Below are 16067 nucleotides of genomic sequence, written 5' to 3' on the forward strand. Positions count from 1 at the left end.
GTAACAACGAGCAGGAGGAATGGAGATCTTGTGGAGCTTGCGGGGCTGAGCCTCACCTGGTAAGAGAGGAGGGAGAGGAGGTAAGTGTGCGGGGCCCTCCAGTACTGCTCCTGACAGCTCTCCTGGCCAGCGGGAGGTGACACCCACCCCACAGACACACTTTGGGTAGCCCAGGACATGCAGAACACAGATGCTGCTGTTGTTATCCCCATGAAATCACACACAACTGGGATGAGGGGACATTTCAGAGCTCTAAGAGTCATCAGATATCACTGCTACCATGGGTTTCTGATCTAATCATGCAAGTTTTCATCTCACCCACAATGGCTGGACACATTTTTTGTTCTTGCTGTTATGAAGAAAGATGACAAACCCTTTGTGGCTCACGGCTCGGTTATGAAATAGGACCTGGGCTAGTGGGGTTTCTGTTGTAGTTGTGCTGTAATTGTGCAGAACTGCTTCCCTTGGCTGCAGGGGCTGAGCTGGCAGCAAACCCTGCAGAAAAGAGGAGCCTGGGGAGGGGGTTCTCACCCGTGATGGCAGGAAAGGAGGCGGCCCCAGCGATGTCCCGCAGCAAAAAAACTCCCGCGCCACGACAGGGTCACTGCTGGCGGCTGCAGCCTCCTGCGCATCCGTGGCGGTGGCGTAGATCTCCAAGAGCTCTTCCAGGGTCTTGGACTGCGGGAAGCAGAACTGGGGTGAGAGATCAACGGGGTCCCTCCACAGAAGCAACACACAGGCCTTTGGGCAGTTAGTGATTCTAACAGCCACTGGGGAATTCTCTCCACTGCCTCCCACCCCCTTCATAGAATCACTGAGTGGTTTGTGCTGGAAAAAGGACCTTAAGCTTATCCAGTCCCAACCCCTGCCATGGGCAGGGACACCTTCTACTAGAGCAGGTTGCTCCAAGTCTGGTCCAACCTTGCCTTGATCGCTGCCAGGATGTCCATCCCCTGGGATGTGCCCTGGAACTTTTGCAAAGAAAAAACAGAAGAAGTGTTTGAAAAGCTCTAAGGGGTTTTCTTGATAATGTTGTGCCTCCTCCACCCCTCCACCAAAACAAAGTGTTTCTCTGGTCAAACACTTCTGCTGCATTTTAAACCTGGGGCACTTCCTCTCTCCACTTAGGGATGGGGGAAAGGAGTAAAAGGGTAAAAGGCAAGCGACACACTTCACAAACCAGAAGTGCAGACCTCAGCTCTAACCCGAGGAGGGGAAGATGTGTATTCTTCCTACAAGAAGTATTATCAAAACTTCTTTCCTTTTGTCAACCAAGTATTTTTTGGTCAGAAAACCCAGCAGCCAAGTGCATGAAACCACCCCAGCAGTGCTGAGACATGGCCGAGGTCCCTGAGCCTACCTTCAGGAGGTGGTGCAGGCTGTCCAGGTCACAACGGGTGCCGAAGTTCGCCTGGTAGAGGTGCTGGAGCAGCACGACGAGCGTGGTGTGCTGGGGGTGCTCGCTGGAGCTCAGCTTCTCGGCGATGAAGAGGAACTCACTCTGCACCTCAGAGGGGTTGAGCAGCAGCACCGTCCTGGGAACAAGGTGATGGGTTTAGAACATGAGCCAGGCCCAGACACTGGTGGCACATGAAATGTGGACCAACCAACTGCTCTAGGTGGCAGTGTCCTCTCACGTTAGGCACAGCCAGAGGGACTCAGTGGTGCCAGACCCAGCTGCAGCGCCAGGGAGCAGGCAATGGATGAGACTCTTCCATCCTGCTCCTTGCCATCACGTCTCCTGCCACACGTGCAGAGTCACCTGCCCACACAGGGCTCCATGTCCCAACTGATGGCCAGCACATACAATGAAGGGGAGGGCTGAAAATTACACTGGCCCCCAAAATATCTTCCCCCCTGAAAAATGTAGGTCAGAGCATCAGTTCTGCGCTTTAAGGAGGAGCCACATCCTTCAGCTGCATTTCTGCTCTGGACCACAATATGAATATCCACAGGCTTTAGATTCCCAAACCTGCAGCCCAGAGAGCATGTGCTTCCATTGACAGATGAGAGCAGTCCACCTCACTGAGCAAAAATGGCTCTGAACTAAGGATGTGCTCTGGTGTGCTTGGTTTTAGAAAGCTCAGGCAGTGGGCTTTCAATAAGCACCAGGTTCAGCTTGTGTCAGGTTTTCAGGGCTTTTTATGCAAATACGGCCACCCTGCTGTAAGTCATTGGTGGCTGCACCAGTATAAGCATGTAGAGCAGCAGAGCGGTACTGGGAAAGCAGTACAGCAGCACCACCCACAGCTGGGTGGGATACAGGCACAGATCCAGGGGTGCACAGCGTGAGTGGACAAGCCAGAAGAGCAGGAGACCCCTCCCGCAGAGTGGAGGTGTCTGTGCACAAGGGATGTTCTGGGGCAGGCACTGCAGCCAGGAAGGGCACACGCTGCCCAGGCTCATTTCCCTATTCACACATGAAGTGTCCTGGCAGGAGGAAGGTTCAGCCTCACATAAGGTGCAAAGTCTGACTGTGCTCAGAGCTGCAAGTTCAGTAATCATTGCACTGGGACTGACTCGCTTCTGACACCCTTCAGGGTGGTGACTCCCAACCACACAGATCAAAGCATCTCCTGCTGTTCTCCAGCGTGTGCCGAGATCAGCAGCTCCTGTGGAGGAGCTCCTCTGCCTCCTCCTCTCCCCCGGAGACTGGCGGTGTTTGCCCAGGCCTGCAGCCCCGCAGGATGAGTGACATTGGGAGCCCACAGACTCTGACCCACAGCTGGGGACCCCTCTGCACGTCCCTTCCCACAGCTCAGCCCAGCTCTTCTCCCTGGCACCCACTGCTACAGCCCCGAGATGCCCTCACTGCAGCCCTACTGCTGCTTAAGCAGTGGGAGGCCATGGGGATGCTGCAGCGTGACACCAGCAGCACCAACAGCCACACTTACACAGTAGAGCTCTGGTAGTTCTTCACAGGCAGCCCCTGTTCTGTCCTCACCAGCCTCTGGAAAGAGATCCCTGGGAGAGAGAGCAGAGGACATGAGACATGGCACCGCTGCAGACCGCTCTGCCTGGGAGGCACATTGACTTTGTCTCCTAACGTGATGTTGACCTGGCTGAGCCGCTGTCCAGAGCGGGCACAGAAGCACTGAAAGTCCTTGTGGAGACAAGACACAGCCACTATGTAAGCCAAGGAGAAAGGGATGTAAAGGGTAAAAGCCAGGAGCGATGGTAAAGCAACCAAAGAGTGGGATGGGAGAGCTGCTCCATCCAGTCCCTTCTGCCGCGCTGCTAATGTGGAATGGGAATTGCATGGATGATATCTAGCAGCTTTAGCTCCCCAGACCCTAGGTCTCACTTATGGACAGCAGGTCACTGCCACCTCCCCTCCCACAGAGACAGAGCTCAGGCTGGCCCCAGCAGAATTGAGGCTGGTGTGGATAGTCCCTGTCCCCATCCCCAGGATGCCATCAGGACCTCCAACCAGGTGACATTGGATGGACCTGGACTGTGTGGCAACAGCACAGCCTGTGTCACCCCCTGTCACCCCCAAACAGGAGGACTGGGGTACAACTTGGGAAATACCTCATGGTGTTAACGAGATCCACCACCTTCATTGCTACACGCAGCCACATCCCAACACCAGCTGCTGCTCAGCAGCCCCGCTCCAGCACCCATGGGCAGCACATGTTGCTCCACACAGGCACCCTGATTACAGCAGCATTCACCCCTCTTGCAGAGGCATCAGCCCCAGTCGGCACATAAAAGCTAGTGCATTCTTGGCAAATACTGAGAGCAGCTTGTTCTCAGTTAATATTTACCCTCCTCTCAATACAAAGCTTTTGCTTCAGCTTTGCGGCAGGTCACAGAGGCCACGCAACAAGCTTATAAGGTCCTGGTCATGGTCAGCTTACAGCAGAGGACACATTTTTTGGTGTTCTTGGTTCCAGTTGTGGGAAGAGGCCATGGTGAGGGGCAGCACTAGGCTCCCAGCCCTGGCAGGTCAACACTTCTCACATGACATGTTTTGGCAGGGGAGGGGGAATCTCATCTACTCATAGGAAGGGAAAAGCTTTTGGACCAAAGTCCCCAGCTCATACCGCCTCAGGCACCAGCAATGGTGGTGATGGGGCAAAAGCAGGAGGTAGCAACTCCCACCCAGATCTGGGGCTTTCCCAGCAATCTGTAAACACAGCCTTAACTGGTGGCACATCAATAAACGACCAGGAGCAGCTGTGGAAGTCCATGGCTGCACCAGCATGGGGTGAGTGTCCCCGCATTCGTGCTGGCCCTGCAGCTCTGAGCTGGAGGCTGGACACAGCACAACAGTCCATGGCCATTTATGCTGGTGGAGCCTCGAGCTGGGGATAAAGGAGCCCGTCCAGTGCCAGACTGCGCAGGGTCTGGGGTTTATTCTAATCTTCTTGCTCCTTTGGCAGCATCTTTCACCCCATCTGCACCTGCAAGCTCCCACCTCCACAGGGCGCTGCTGCTGTGACAGAGACGCCGCATTTCACGTCGTCGTCCAGACTCTCCAAAGCAGCTGCCTAGATTAGGGATGGAGGAAGGACCCCAGCCCCAGCCCATGAACCCATCCAAGGCCTCCCAAGCCCTGCTCAGAGCTGGTCTTGCTGCCATAACCCTGTGCAGGAGTAAACAAGGCCTGAAATGTGCTCTGTGTGATAACAGCTCTCCATAAGCCACCAACAGACAGGGAGATTAGGAGAAAGGGCCTTTTAGAAATAATTGGAAGAGCTGCTCCATTGGGAACAACAGTACATCTATGAGGAGTCCTTAATTAGGAGGAGCACTGTGGCTGCTGATAGATGTGCCCAAAGCTGCATCACAAGGTGTCTCGGCTGTAAAGAGCGAGCCAGGGAGCCCCTCAGCCCTATGGAAATCTCCACGCAAGGGCAGCTTGAAGGCTTCAGCCACCTTGATGCCGATGAATGGCCCCACTGTTATCACCCCAGTTATACCACTGAGCATCTCAGACAAAGCCCAGGGCTGGGCAGGAGCAGCCACACGTGCTTTGCCATGGAAAAGACCCACCAGACTGAAAGGCAGCCAGGAAATAGTGACATATTTTGCTAATTCACACTGGTCCAGAGCCGAGCATCCCCAGGATGCACCCACCATCTTGCATGCAAGGCAGCCACCCAAAACACAGCCCTACCCCTGCTCCTCCAGACGAACCTGGTGCCACCCTGTGCTGGGAAAAGCATCCAGAGGATGGAGGGCAGAGCTCCTCGTCTCCTGGAAAAGGTGAGGGCTGGGATGCACAAGGTAGATGTGGACACCACACTCAAGGGATGAGTGAAATAAGTAGGGTGGGAGAGAGCAGCACCAGGAGAGGGCTGGGATCAAACATGGGTGGTCACGGCAGCAGGTGGCCTGGGGAAGCAGCAGGGCAGGAGGCTTACCAGGGGCCTTAACCTCATTGCTGATGAAGGTGAGCAGCTTGCGGAAGATGTCACAGTAGGGCACGGGCCAGGTCAGGAAGCTGTGGTACACACTGGCAGCTTTCAGGAGCAGGTCAGAGCCTGACGGGAAATGGGGAGCCTGCAGGGGTTGGGGAGACACTGTTAGATAGGGAGCAAAGACACGGGCCTCGAGCACCATGTCAAAACTCAAGGGCTTAGGCTGGAAGTGGGAGGAGAAGGAGAAGAGAGTCAGAGCAGAGGTTCATCCTGCGACACCCTGTCCTCTCACAAAGAAGGGTCAAAGTATCCCCCCTGGGCACAGCTCTGAGAAAGCTCCATCTGCTCCGCACCTTCCCAACCTCCTGGCTGTGGCTCACATGCCAAAGCCTATATATACATTTCTTTTTAGAAAGCAGAGATCCATACAGATGAATGGCATCACAGCCTGTGCTTTTGCAAGATCTGGCAGCAATGATTTCCTCAGGATAATGATGCATTGTGATAATAATAATAATAAAAAAAGGGTTTCCTGTAAAGGCTCCACTATTTTGCAGTAGTGCTGCCTCTTGCACAAGTATAAAGACTAATGAAAAAACTTTGCCTTCTCTACACAGAGATATTGTCCATCTCCCTTTCGGATTAGCCCATCTTTAAATAAAGAGGTTAAAACCCACTGAAACTCATTTTTTCCATCTCTCAGCTTGTGCAATGGTTGCCTGGTCTTGATCCCTGCAGATTCTTATAGCATCATTTTCTGAGATGAATTGATCAGAGCAGACCATGATGTTTCAGACAAAAGCCACCCCAATTCCGGTGACTGCTCTGCTGGGCTCCACAGGGAATGGCTCCGCACCCCACGCCTCCCCAGGAGCTGGGATCAAGCTATGTGCAGCAGCCTTAGGACTTACATAGAGGACCGCATAGTAGAAAAGCAGAGCCAGGGGCATGACGAGGTCGTAGTCGCACTTCTCCTGCACCTGTAGGAAACAGCACGGGGCAGAAGGATGAGCTGGGGTGCTCGCCACGAGCGTCACCCAAAAGAATCCTTGAAGGTGCCAAGGAGACTTCCCGAGAGTACAGCCAAGCACCCACCCATCACATCACCATTCCCAGAAGTTAAGTCTCCATGGGAAAATAACCCTTGAAGTCCCAGTATCCCACACTAATGGGACAGGCAGGTCAGCTCAGATTGCTGGTCTGCCTTTACCCTCAAGAAGCCAGATTTGGACAAGCTCTCAGCCCTCTGATCATAGAATCCTAAAAGGGTTTGTGTTGGAGGGACCTTAAGGCTCCTCCAGTTTCAATCCCTGCCACGGGCAAGGACACCTTCTACTAGAACAGGTTGCTCCAAGCCCCTGTGTCCAACCTGGCCTTGAACACTGCCAGGATGAGGCAGCCACAGCTTCTCTGGGCACCTTGTGCCAGCGCCTCAGCATCCTCGCAGGGAAGAACTTCTGCCTCAGAGCTCATCTCAGTCTCCCCTCTGGCAGGTTCAAGCCATTCCCCTTGTCCTGTCCCTACAGGCCATTGCCCAAAGCCCCTCTCCAGGTTTCTTGTAGCCCCTTTAGGCACTGGAGCTGCTCTAAGATCAGCTCAGCTCTGCAAGTTACTTGCAAAGCTCAGCAGCATGATGCACACCATGTATTCTTGTCCCAGCCTTTACCAGTGAACAGCCAGCAGGATTATTTCACCAAAGGACACATGGCTCAAGGATACATTTGTCTCCTCTTCTTCATGAGCACAGGAAAGTGCAATAAACCCTTACACAAACTCTAACGTAATAAACTACTATCTGCAAACACTATCTGCAACTAAACACATTCCAGCCATTAAACAAACATATCAATGGATGAAACTGAAAACACAGCCCAGCAGCCAGACAGCCTTTCACTCCCCAAAAATGAAAGGCAGCATTTACCCCATCACATGAATCCCAGTGCTGAGGATTTAGGAAACACATCACCATTTCCTGCCACATCAAAGGATTCCTCCCAGGTCTTCCCAGCCGCAGCCTGGGGTGACCCTGCTCAAGCAATAGTGCCTCAAGCTTCTGCAGCACATGATAGGACCCTGTAGGCTGATAGGATCGGCGCTGCCGCAGCTTCGCCTCCCCACTGTGCTTCTCCCAATGCTGCATGCTGCCTGCATCCAGCAACCCAGCTCTGTGCCTGCTTTGTAGGATGCCCAGCAGAGCTACAACCAAGTTTCCATCAAAACCAACAGGAAACTTTCAATTTGCTTTGATTTGGACTAACAGCTCCCAGCTTACAGCAGGGGAAGGTGCAGGGAAGTCTGGCTCCATCCGTGCAGCCCCTGCATGGTGCCAAGCAGCACTTCGGGGAAATCAAACCCCTTCCCTGTGGATCTGCAGTGCTGCCAAAAACCAGACGTTGGTGATGAGTTTTTCCCTTGTAGTTCCCCACGTGTTGAAAGCCGGTGGGACACACAGAGTTACTCCCATAAGGGTTTTGGACCTGCACACCCAGCATCACCCCAAGTTCCAGTGCTCCAGCAATACCTTACCACAACCCAAAATCACCCACCATTCCACAGGGAATGGCTTTAACCTGCCAGAGGGGAGATTGAGATGAGCTCTGAGGCAGAAGCTCTTCCCTGTAAGGGTGCTGAGGCGCTGGCACAGGGTGCCCAGAGAAGCTGTGGCTGCCCCATCCCTGGCAGTGTTCAAGGCCAGCTTGGACACAGAGGCTTGGAGAAACTTGCTCGAGTGGAAGGTGCCCTTGCCCGTGGCAGGGGTTGGAGCTGAAGAAGCTTTAAGGTCCCTTCAGCCCAACCCAGTCTGGGGTTCTCTGCAAAACTCCATTTCTGGCAAGCCCCAGAGCTGCTGCTGCCTCCACCCCCCCACCCCCCAACTCACCTCCTTGGCCTTGCCGAGGATCTTCTCCATAAGGATGATGTAGTTGCTGGCGTCCCGGCTCACCAGCTCCTGCAGGCTCCAGCAGTTCAGGCACAGCCCAGCTGCAGGGGAGACAGAGCTGCTGTCACAAACAGCCAGCTCAGGGAGGTCACAGGAGGGATGAACACAGGGAGGGGGTCTGGGTGAAAGTGTTTGCTGCCTGTGTCAGGTAACAGTGAAGGAATAAACCTCGTGCCCTTATTCTGGGTGGATCCAATCTCACCAAATGGTGCTTATCTCAGCAACATGGCTTCATACCCAAGCACCTTCACACTTCTGGTCATGCAGCCCGATACACCCAAGCTTGGTTGGATGCCTTTTCCCTAGGGAAGCTGGGTGGCTGATATGCTTGCACTGCCATGTGCATGCTGCGGAGGCCAGAGGGATGCACATGGAATGGGTGGATGTCCACCTTCATTGTGCCTGAGCACAGAAATGCCCTTGCCCTGCTGCCCCCCATCTCAAACAGCCCAGATGCCCCAACTACGAACTCACTCAAACCCTGCAAAATCCAGCTCCCATCAGGCACACATCCAACCCCCTCCAGCTGCATCACGCCTGAGGGAAGATGCTCCATCCCCTCGACCAGCTTCCCCACAGCCTGGAGATGCACCATCACATCAGCATCATTAAGCCTGCCCAGCATTTGTTCCATCTCTTAGCACCTTCAGGTTTTCATTAAATATACTAAACCCCCAGCAGAAATTTAGCCATATTGAGAGGGGCAAATTGCCAAGCAAAGGGATGGAGAGTCCTTCACTCCAGCTGATTTAAACCCTCCTGACCTCCAGCCCCAGACATCTGCCTCTTGCTGCTGGGACCAGACTTGGTGACAATGGCCCAAGGTGTTTCCCGAGGCCATCGCTCTCCTTGGAGGTCAGGGCCACCTCCCAGATGGTCCTAGAGGAAACGAGCAGTGTGAAGGCAGCCGGGCGCGTCCATTCATCCTGGCCTCACTTCCCAAGGGAGGAGGCGGTGCTCGCTGGCTCCGGCAGACCAGGCTCTGCAGACCAAGCACAGAGCATCTCCTCCTCCTCCTTCCCAGGGACCCAGGCACTGCTCACAGCCCCATACAGAGAAGTTACGGGGAAATGTGAGGCAAATATCCTGACAAACATCTCTATCTCCTCCATCCCACACCGCCATGGATTTTTTCACTAGGAGTGGATCTAGTCCACACACTACACAGCTCAGCCACAGCCCATGGTATGTTCAGAGGTGTTGGCATGGAGGCTCTTCCAATCTCAGTTCAAAAGCAAAACCAAGACATACCGAGCATCTCACACTGCAGAGAGCGGTGCTAATGATCACAGAAGGAAAATAAATATAAATCCATCTGCTTTTCACTCAGTCTATTAGGTGGCAGAGAAACATGAGCACCAACCTATGTGCATTGGCTGCCATGCTGGAGCCTCCAAGGAAGAAACAATGCCATGAGCAGGCAAAAGGACAGTGTATTCACCACAAATCTACAGGTCACACTGTCTGTCCAACCCTCAAGCATTACTCCCAGATGCAGAGGCTACAAATTCATCAGCCATACAAAGATACCATAAAAATACCCTTACACACCTTCTGGGTGTTAAAGAAGGTGAATTTAAACCAGCGGAGAGGTCTGCTGTGCTGGCCCAGCTGGGAGAAGGCCCATGCCAAGACAAGCAAAACTAGTGCTAAGGTTACAAAAAAAGCTTTCATGTGCCTTCCACAGACAGGCATTTGCTTACCAGGACACACTGGTAAGCTGTTCCTGTAACTAGTTCCTGTGGCTTCATGCCTAGTTTGTCACTGAATTAAGAGACCAGGAGCCTTCCCCCATGGGAAAGCCTCTGGCTGCCACACAACTTTTTACTGTCAAGAAGTGCTCTGAGCTGCTGGAACTTTGCTGTCCTCAGCAGGTGGCTCGCGTGGTGCATTAAACAACTCATCCTGCTTCAGCCAAGAGGGATGTTTCACCCATGAGAGCTGGTCCCTGCCGTGGCCACCCTGGGCTGGCCTGGCCATGCGGAGCAGGAGCCAGAGGAGCAGCAGAGCCAAGCTGTGCTGGGCGCATCGCCAGACACCAAGAACACCTGAGCAAGCATAACCATATACACAAATAGCCCAGTAAGACCAGGGCTCTTCCCTTCCTCTCACTCTAGCAAGGGAGGAGAAAACTGCAGCGGCAGTAGCTTGCTGCTTTATTCTGCACTGAGTGGGGCAGAGGGAGAGGTGCTGAGCTGCTGCCCTGGGGAGGAGCTGGGACAACCCCACTGTGAATAGACTGGGAGGATGGGTAGGTAGCAGAAGCAAGGGCAGGGCTGGAGGGAAGCTGAGAGAGCTGGGCTGGTTCAGCCTGAAGAAGAGAAGGCTCCTGAAGGGGAGACCTTAGAGCAGCTCCAGTGCCTAAAGGGGCTACAAGAAACCTGGAGAGGGGCTTTGGACAAGGGCCTGTAGGGACAGTGGCTTTAACCTGCCAGGGGGGAGATTGAGATGAGCTCTGAGGCAGAAACTCTTCCCTGTGAGGGTGCTGAGGCACTGGCACAAGGTGCCCAGAGAAGCTGTGGCTGCCCCATCCCTGGCAGTGTTCAAGGCCAGCTTGGACACAGGGGCTTGGAGCAACCTGCTCTAGTGGAAGGTGGCCCTGCCCATGGCGGAGGGTTGGGACTGGATGAGCTTTAAGGTCCTTTCCAACACAAACCAGTCTGGAATTCTTTGATAGTTCAGACCTGAGGTCTTCTGACTCATTTTGGGGTCTCCTACAGGAACTGTTTGCTGAAGCACAAGGATGCAGCCAGGTATATTTGAATAATGTCACTATAAGCAGAATTTCTGTTTAGCTCATGTCCATGGCAACGCACTGGCATTACCCTGGGACTGAGATTTATCCAGTGCTGGGAAGTAGCAGGCTGCCAGGGTCTGAGCTCCTAAATCTGGCAAAGAACATTAATCAAAACCACACCAAAACAGCTGCATCCTTGCTAAAAATAATGTCAAGCACAAAATGCAGCTCGGAAATCCTGGACACGAGTAACAAAGACCAGACGGCAAAGCAAAGTGTCCAGCACCACCAGGCATCAGTCAGGACAGGGCATCCAGACCTGGGTGGGAATCCCCTTCCCTCCACACACAGTCCAGATTAAAAGCATCCATTTCCCAACCACTGGGAGCAGGGTCAGTCCCTGCAGCCATATCCCTTGCATTCAGACTACAAGGGGTATTTGGGCATGGAGAGTGATGCTCCTAATGTGCACAGGTCAGGGCCAAAAGCCCCAGATGATACTAAAAGCAGAAAGGAGCCACCCTCCAGCAAGCACCCTCCCCATCCTTCTGCAGACATCCTGCATCCACCTGGGACACAGCTGGGTGCTGCGACAGCACACATTGCCCTCTCATGTCCAGTCTTTCATCCACCGGTACCTCCAAGCCCTTCTCCTCCGGGCCGCTCTCAACCCGTCCCTCCCGCAGCCTGCATTGACACCGGGGGTTACCCCGGCTGCAGCACGCCAGGAGCCAGCAGCAGCGGCCACGGAGGCAGCCTCAGAAGGATGTGGCTTTTGTGATTTCTTTTCTAGGAAGCGCAGCGCGCTGCCCCCTCCAGAGCAGCCCCTCCTGACCGCAGTGGAGGCACTTCCCCTCGGCTGCTCCTCACGGGGCAACTGTCAAAGCGGAAAAAAACACATCAACAGAGAGCAGCAGAAATCAAGCAGCAGCAGCGCATGCCTGGACCACAGCACTCGGGCGGGCATCGGCTCCCGGTGCCGGCAGAAGTGACATGGTTGGATGGTGAAAAGCAAATGTCTCCATTTCCTCCCTCCCCCAGACCCACTCCCACCATTTCCACTACGTCCTCACCAGAACAAGGTGCTTTTCTCCGAGGGACTGCCCAGGGAAGAGTAGTTTCTAAGTCAGGGGGTTAGATGTGAGCACAGGAGACAGCAAAAGCCCACAGGTGCAGCAGCCCCTCGGATGATGCGTGCCACGCTGTGCAGCACTCCAACCTGCAGCTTCCAGAGCCCCTGAGCAGGGCATAGTGGCTGGAGCCACCCCAAGCACTTCCTCCCAGCCTGGCCAGTGAGTTCGGCAAGAAACCCCACAAGCCTGCAGATAAGTTCAAAGGTTAAAATTTGCCAGGTTTAGTAACTAACACACCCTGATTCTGCTCTTACAGCTTGAAGATTTCAAACATTGCATTTCACTACTTGGTGATTAAACCAGAGATCCCCACATCAGGTATCTGTTCATTCATAGAATTCATTCATAGAATTTGGGTTGGAAGGGACCTTAAAGTTCCTCCAGCTCCAACCCCTGCCATGGGCAGGGACACCTTCCACTAGAGCAGGTCGCTCCAAGCCCCTGTGTCCAACCTGGCCTTGAACACTGCCAGGGATGGGGCAGCCACGGCTTCTCTGGGCACCCTGTGCCAGCGCCTCAGCACCCTCACAGGGAAGAGCTTCTGCCTCAGAGCTCATCTCAATCTCCCCTCTGGCAGGTTAAAGCCATTGTCCTTGTCCTGTCCCTACAGGTCCCCATCAAAATCCCCTCTTAAGATTTCTTGTAGGCCCCCTTTAGGTATTGGAAGACTGTTGTAAGGTCTCCGCGGAGCCTTCTCTTTTCCATGTGGAACAATTCCCTATGAAGGTATCTAGATGACTTCAACTGAGCAGGATCTTAAGCTTCTCCTTGTTAGAGCTGAGCAGACCGAACTCCCTGGGTGCCACATGAGATGTACCATTGAACACTCCTCCCGCTTACCAGTGACCTTCATCCATCTCCCTCACTGGCATCCTTCATCCTTTCTGACTTGTGTGCAGCCCCGTGGCAGTGACACAACAGCTCCCTCCCATCCCTGGGACCTCCCGGGCACTCTGCAGCCTCTCCACCAGCTCACCATTCACCACGACCCTCCAGCCCTGATCAGACTCAGCACTATGGCACCCCGGCACTGCCAACAGCCAAACCCAAGCCCAGCACTCTCATTCACCAAAGGCTCCCCACATTTCATTGCTCACCAGCAAGAAATGAACTATTTTTCTTCCCTTAGCACATTGTGATTTGACTATCATCTCTCTGCAGCAACATGGAGGAAGGCAAACTCTCTGAAGATAGTCTCCAGAGAAGAAGGAGATTGTTTTTTCTAGCACTTTTCTAACACATTTTTTCTTGTCATTCAGAAACAATTATGTTTTCTTTGGTTCCTCCAATAAATGCTGCAGTTCAGGAAAGATTGTCTGTTTAGACCCCAGAGCTGGCCATGGGCTCATCCAGGGTATAAATCTGTGATGGCCAAAGCACTTGCACTTCTCTTTGCTGACTTCATCGACCACAGCTCTTCAGTCACACAGGGTGGGAAACAACGCGTCAGAAACAACTACTCACACTCTCTGGAGCCACCTCCTGTCAAATTATCATGTTAAAATAAGGCATTAAATAACTTAAAAATAAACACAATCTCCTCGTAAGGTCTCATCCCAGAAGCTGCAGTGTGGCACGTGCTATTTTGGTGTACAGAAATGGTAAAAAGGAGGAGAAAGTCAATAAACTGGGAAACAGAAGTGATGTAAGAAGTTAAAAACAAGAAAGGAGAAGGCTACGGCACAGTATAGAACAAGCTGGAGAGATTCACTGACCATATGAGGAACAGAGCCCTGCCAGAAATAACAGCCTGGATCTGACACAGCAGTAATTAAACTGTTGCTTGTAACATAGGGAAGGCAGAAGAATATGAAAATGTTTCTGCTCTTATTTTGAAAAGAAATAGGATACCCTGCTATGGGGTGTGGGTACATCTGCATACTGTGCTCTGCTTTCCCCCAATCACATGTGTTACTGCAATAATGAAACACTTCCTACTCCAGCTGCAAGGGGGTAGGATGTGGAACAGCAGCTCTTCAAAGCCAACATGGATATGCCATGGGGTGGAGGAGGCATTGGCCACACAGCGCTGCTCTCGGAGCTGTCCAGCTGTAGAACCTGGGGCCAGGGCACAGTAAAGCCATTAACATCACATCCAGCAACTGCTGCGGGAGCAGGGCTCGCTGGTCATGCTGAACAATTTTGGCAATGGCACAAACGTTTTTGATGAAAGAGAACTTTCTGATGTGTAAAATGCCCAAGATGCTCCTTGGAATGCCAGTTCACTCTGCCAAACCCCTCAAAACCCACATGAAGAGGACTGAAAACGGCAGGCGGAGAAATGGGGGAAATCATTATTACTAAGGGATCAGTGGTCAGCAGAGCTGCTCCCAGCAGAGCCCACCACCCCCCGACCCCTGCCCCGCAGTCTGGTCTTTGCTAATGAGCCAGAAAAGTTATGAAGTCATTTTTAAAGGCTGCCCTGAGGGGCTGGGATCAGAGAGGGGCAGAGATTATGAGTGACACAGGAATTGATTAATTATAATTACAGGAAGGGGCAACTTATGCAGTGCACAATGAATGGCTTGGCAGGATGGACTCCTCTGGACATGCACTGTAATAGTGCTAAGCACAAGCTCACGCTTCTGGGAACCAGGAATATAGGTCACACTTCAGGGCCTGTTTTCCCAGAACATGGGGAGCCCAAAGGACCCAGAAGCCCTGGTCATAACTGTACAAACAAGACACAGAGCGATGCTCCAGTACAGGGAGCTGGCATCACCCCAGTGGGTGAGGAAACAGGCACGGCCAAAGGGATTACTGCAGTACTTGGCAGCAGGTAGGACACCACTTGCACCCCTTTGCTGACTTAAAGGTGAACAGAAAAGCAGAGGGGGTTGAAAGAACTGCACAAACAAAAGGAAATCTGAATTTGACAGCCCCTGAATTTGTCTGAATTTGACGAATTTCATTTGAAATGAAATTCATTTCATTTCTTCCATTCACAGAGCATTTGGGAGTGATGTAACTGCAGCCCACAAGTGCCAGGATGAGAATGGGAGATCAAAATGACATTCAAAAATGACTTCTCACTGCTGCTCTGGCCTCACTACCACCATCCCAAATCGCTCTGAACATGGCTCACATCTTTATGGTCACCATGGTATCTGGTCTAGATTTAAATAAAGTTGATAACAGTATCTCCACCCTTGCTTCTGACAATGCAGAATAGATTACGCCCATTGGTTTTGAGGACTGCATGCACCCAAGCAAGGCAAGGCTGGCTGATTACACAAAGGAGTCCTTTCCTCATGGTGAACAATGACTCCTCTCTCCAGCTCAAGCATGGACAACTGAAAGATGCTCAGCTTCTCTGATGAATCTTTGTATATGTAAGACCTAACATGACTTGTTAAACATCTTCCTACTGCAGCAAGAGGCTCAGGAAGACTGACTAGCTTGGATCCTATCTCTAACTTTGAACACTGGAAGGGAGAAGAGGCCCCCAAGCCTCCAGCAGCACCAGCAGTTCTCTCTTACCAAGGTGCCCAGGTAGGTCAGCAGATCTTGCAGAGGCAGAACAAGCTCATGGTTAAGAGGTCACTTACCAGCCCATCTGCTGGAGACAGCATCTCTGCTAAGCCCGTGTAAACATCTTTCCAGCGCGTGGTAGATCCTGTCCTCTGTGCACGTGGTGTGCTGCATTTTAATTCATCTCCTACAGAGAAAGAAGGAAGAAAGTTTGTATACCAGGCCCTTGGTTAAGTGCAAGGAAGAGAGCACTACACAACACTTCTACTGTAGTGCAAACAAGATGTTCCTGGTGAAGCACCATCCCATTACTGCTTCTTGCCACCCATGCCAAACCCAAAGCCAACCATGCACCCCAGTCTGCTATCCCATCATCTTCCCCTCTGCTCCGCTACTGCATCCCAACCATGGCAAAGAAAAGG

At 52.7% G+C, this 16067-nt stretch overlaps 1 protein-coding gene across 1 annotated transcript in view; it reads right to left on the minus strand.

Moving 5' to 3' along the window:
• The window catches only part of PIK3R5 (phosphoinositide-3-kinase, regulatory subunit 5), a 25944-nt gene extending 10125 nt beyond the window's left edge, over positions 1 to 15819 (minus strand). The window contains 9 exon segments of the mRNA XM_010022211.1: positions 6 to 56; positions 532 to 582; positions 585 to 678; positions 1361 to 1535; positions 2895 to 2964; positions 5370 to 5508; positions 6278 to 6346; positions 8245 to 8345; positions 15723 to 15819. Of these exon segments, the coding sequence (XP_010020513.1) occupies positions 6 to 56; positions 532 to 582; positions 585 to 678; positions 1361 to 1535; positions 2895 to 2964; positions 5370 to 5508; positions 6278 to 6346; positions 8245 to 8345; positions 15723 to 15819 (847 nt within the window).
• Between the last annotated feature and the right edge of the window lie 248 nt (positions 15820 to 16067).

This window comes from Nestor notabilis, unplaced genomic scaffold (assembly GCF_000696875.1).
Source record: "Nestor notabilis isolate BGI_N333 unplaced genomic scaffold, ASM69687v1 scaffold4799, whole genome shotgun sequence".
Lineage (NCBI taxonomy): Eukaryota > Metazoa > Chordata > Aves > Psittaciformes > Psittacidae > Nestor > Nestor notabilis.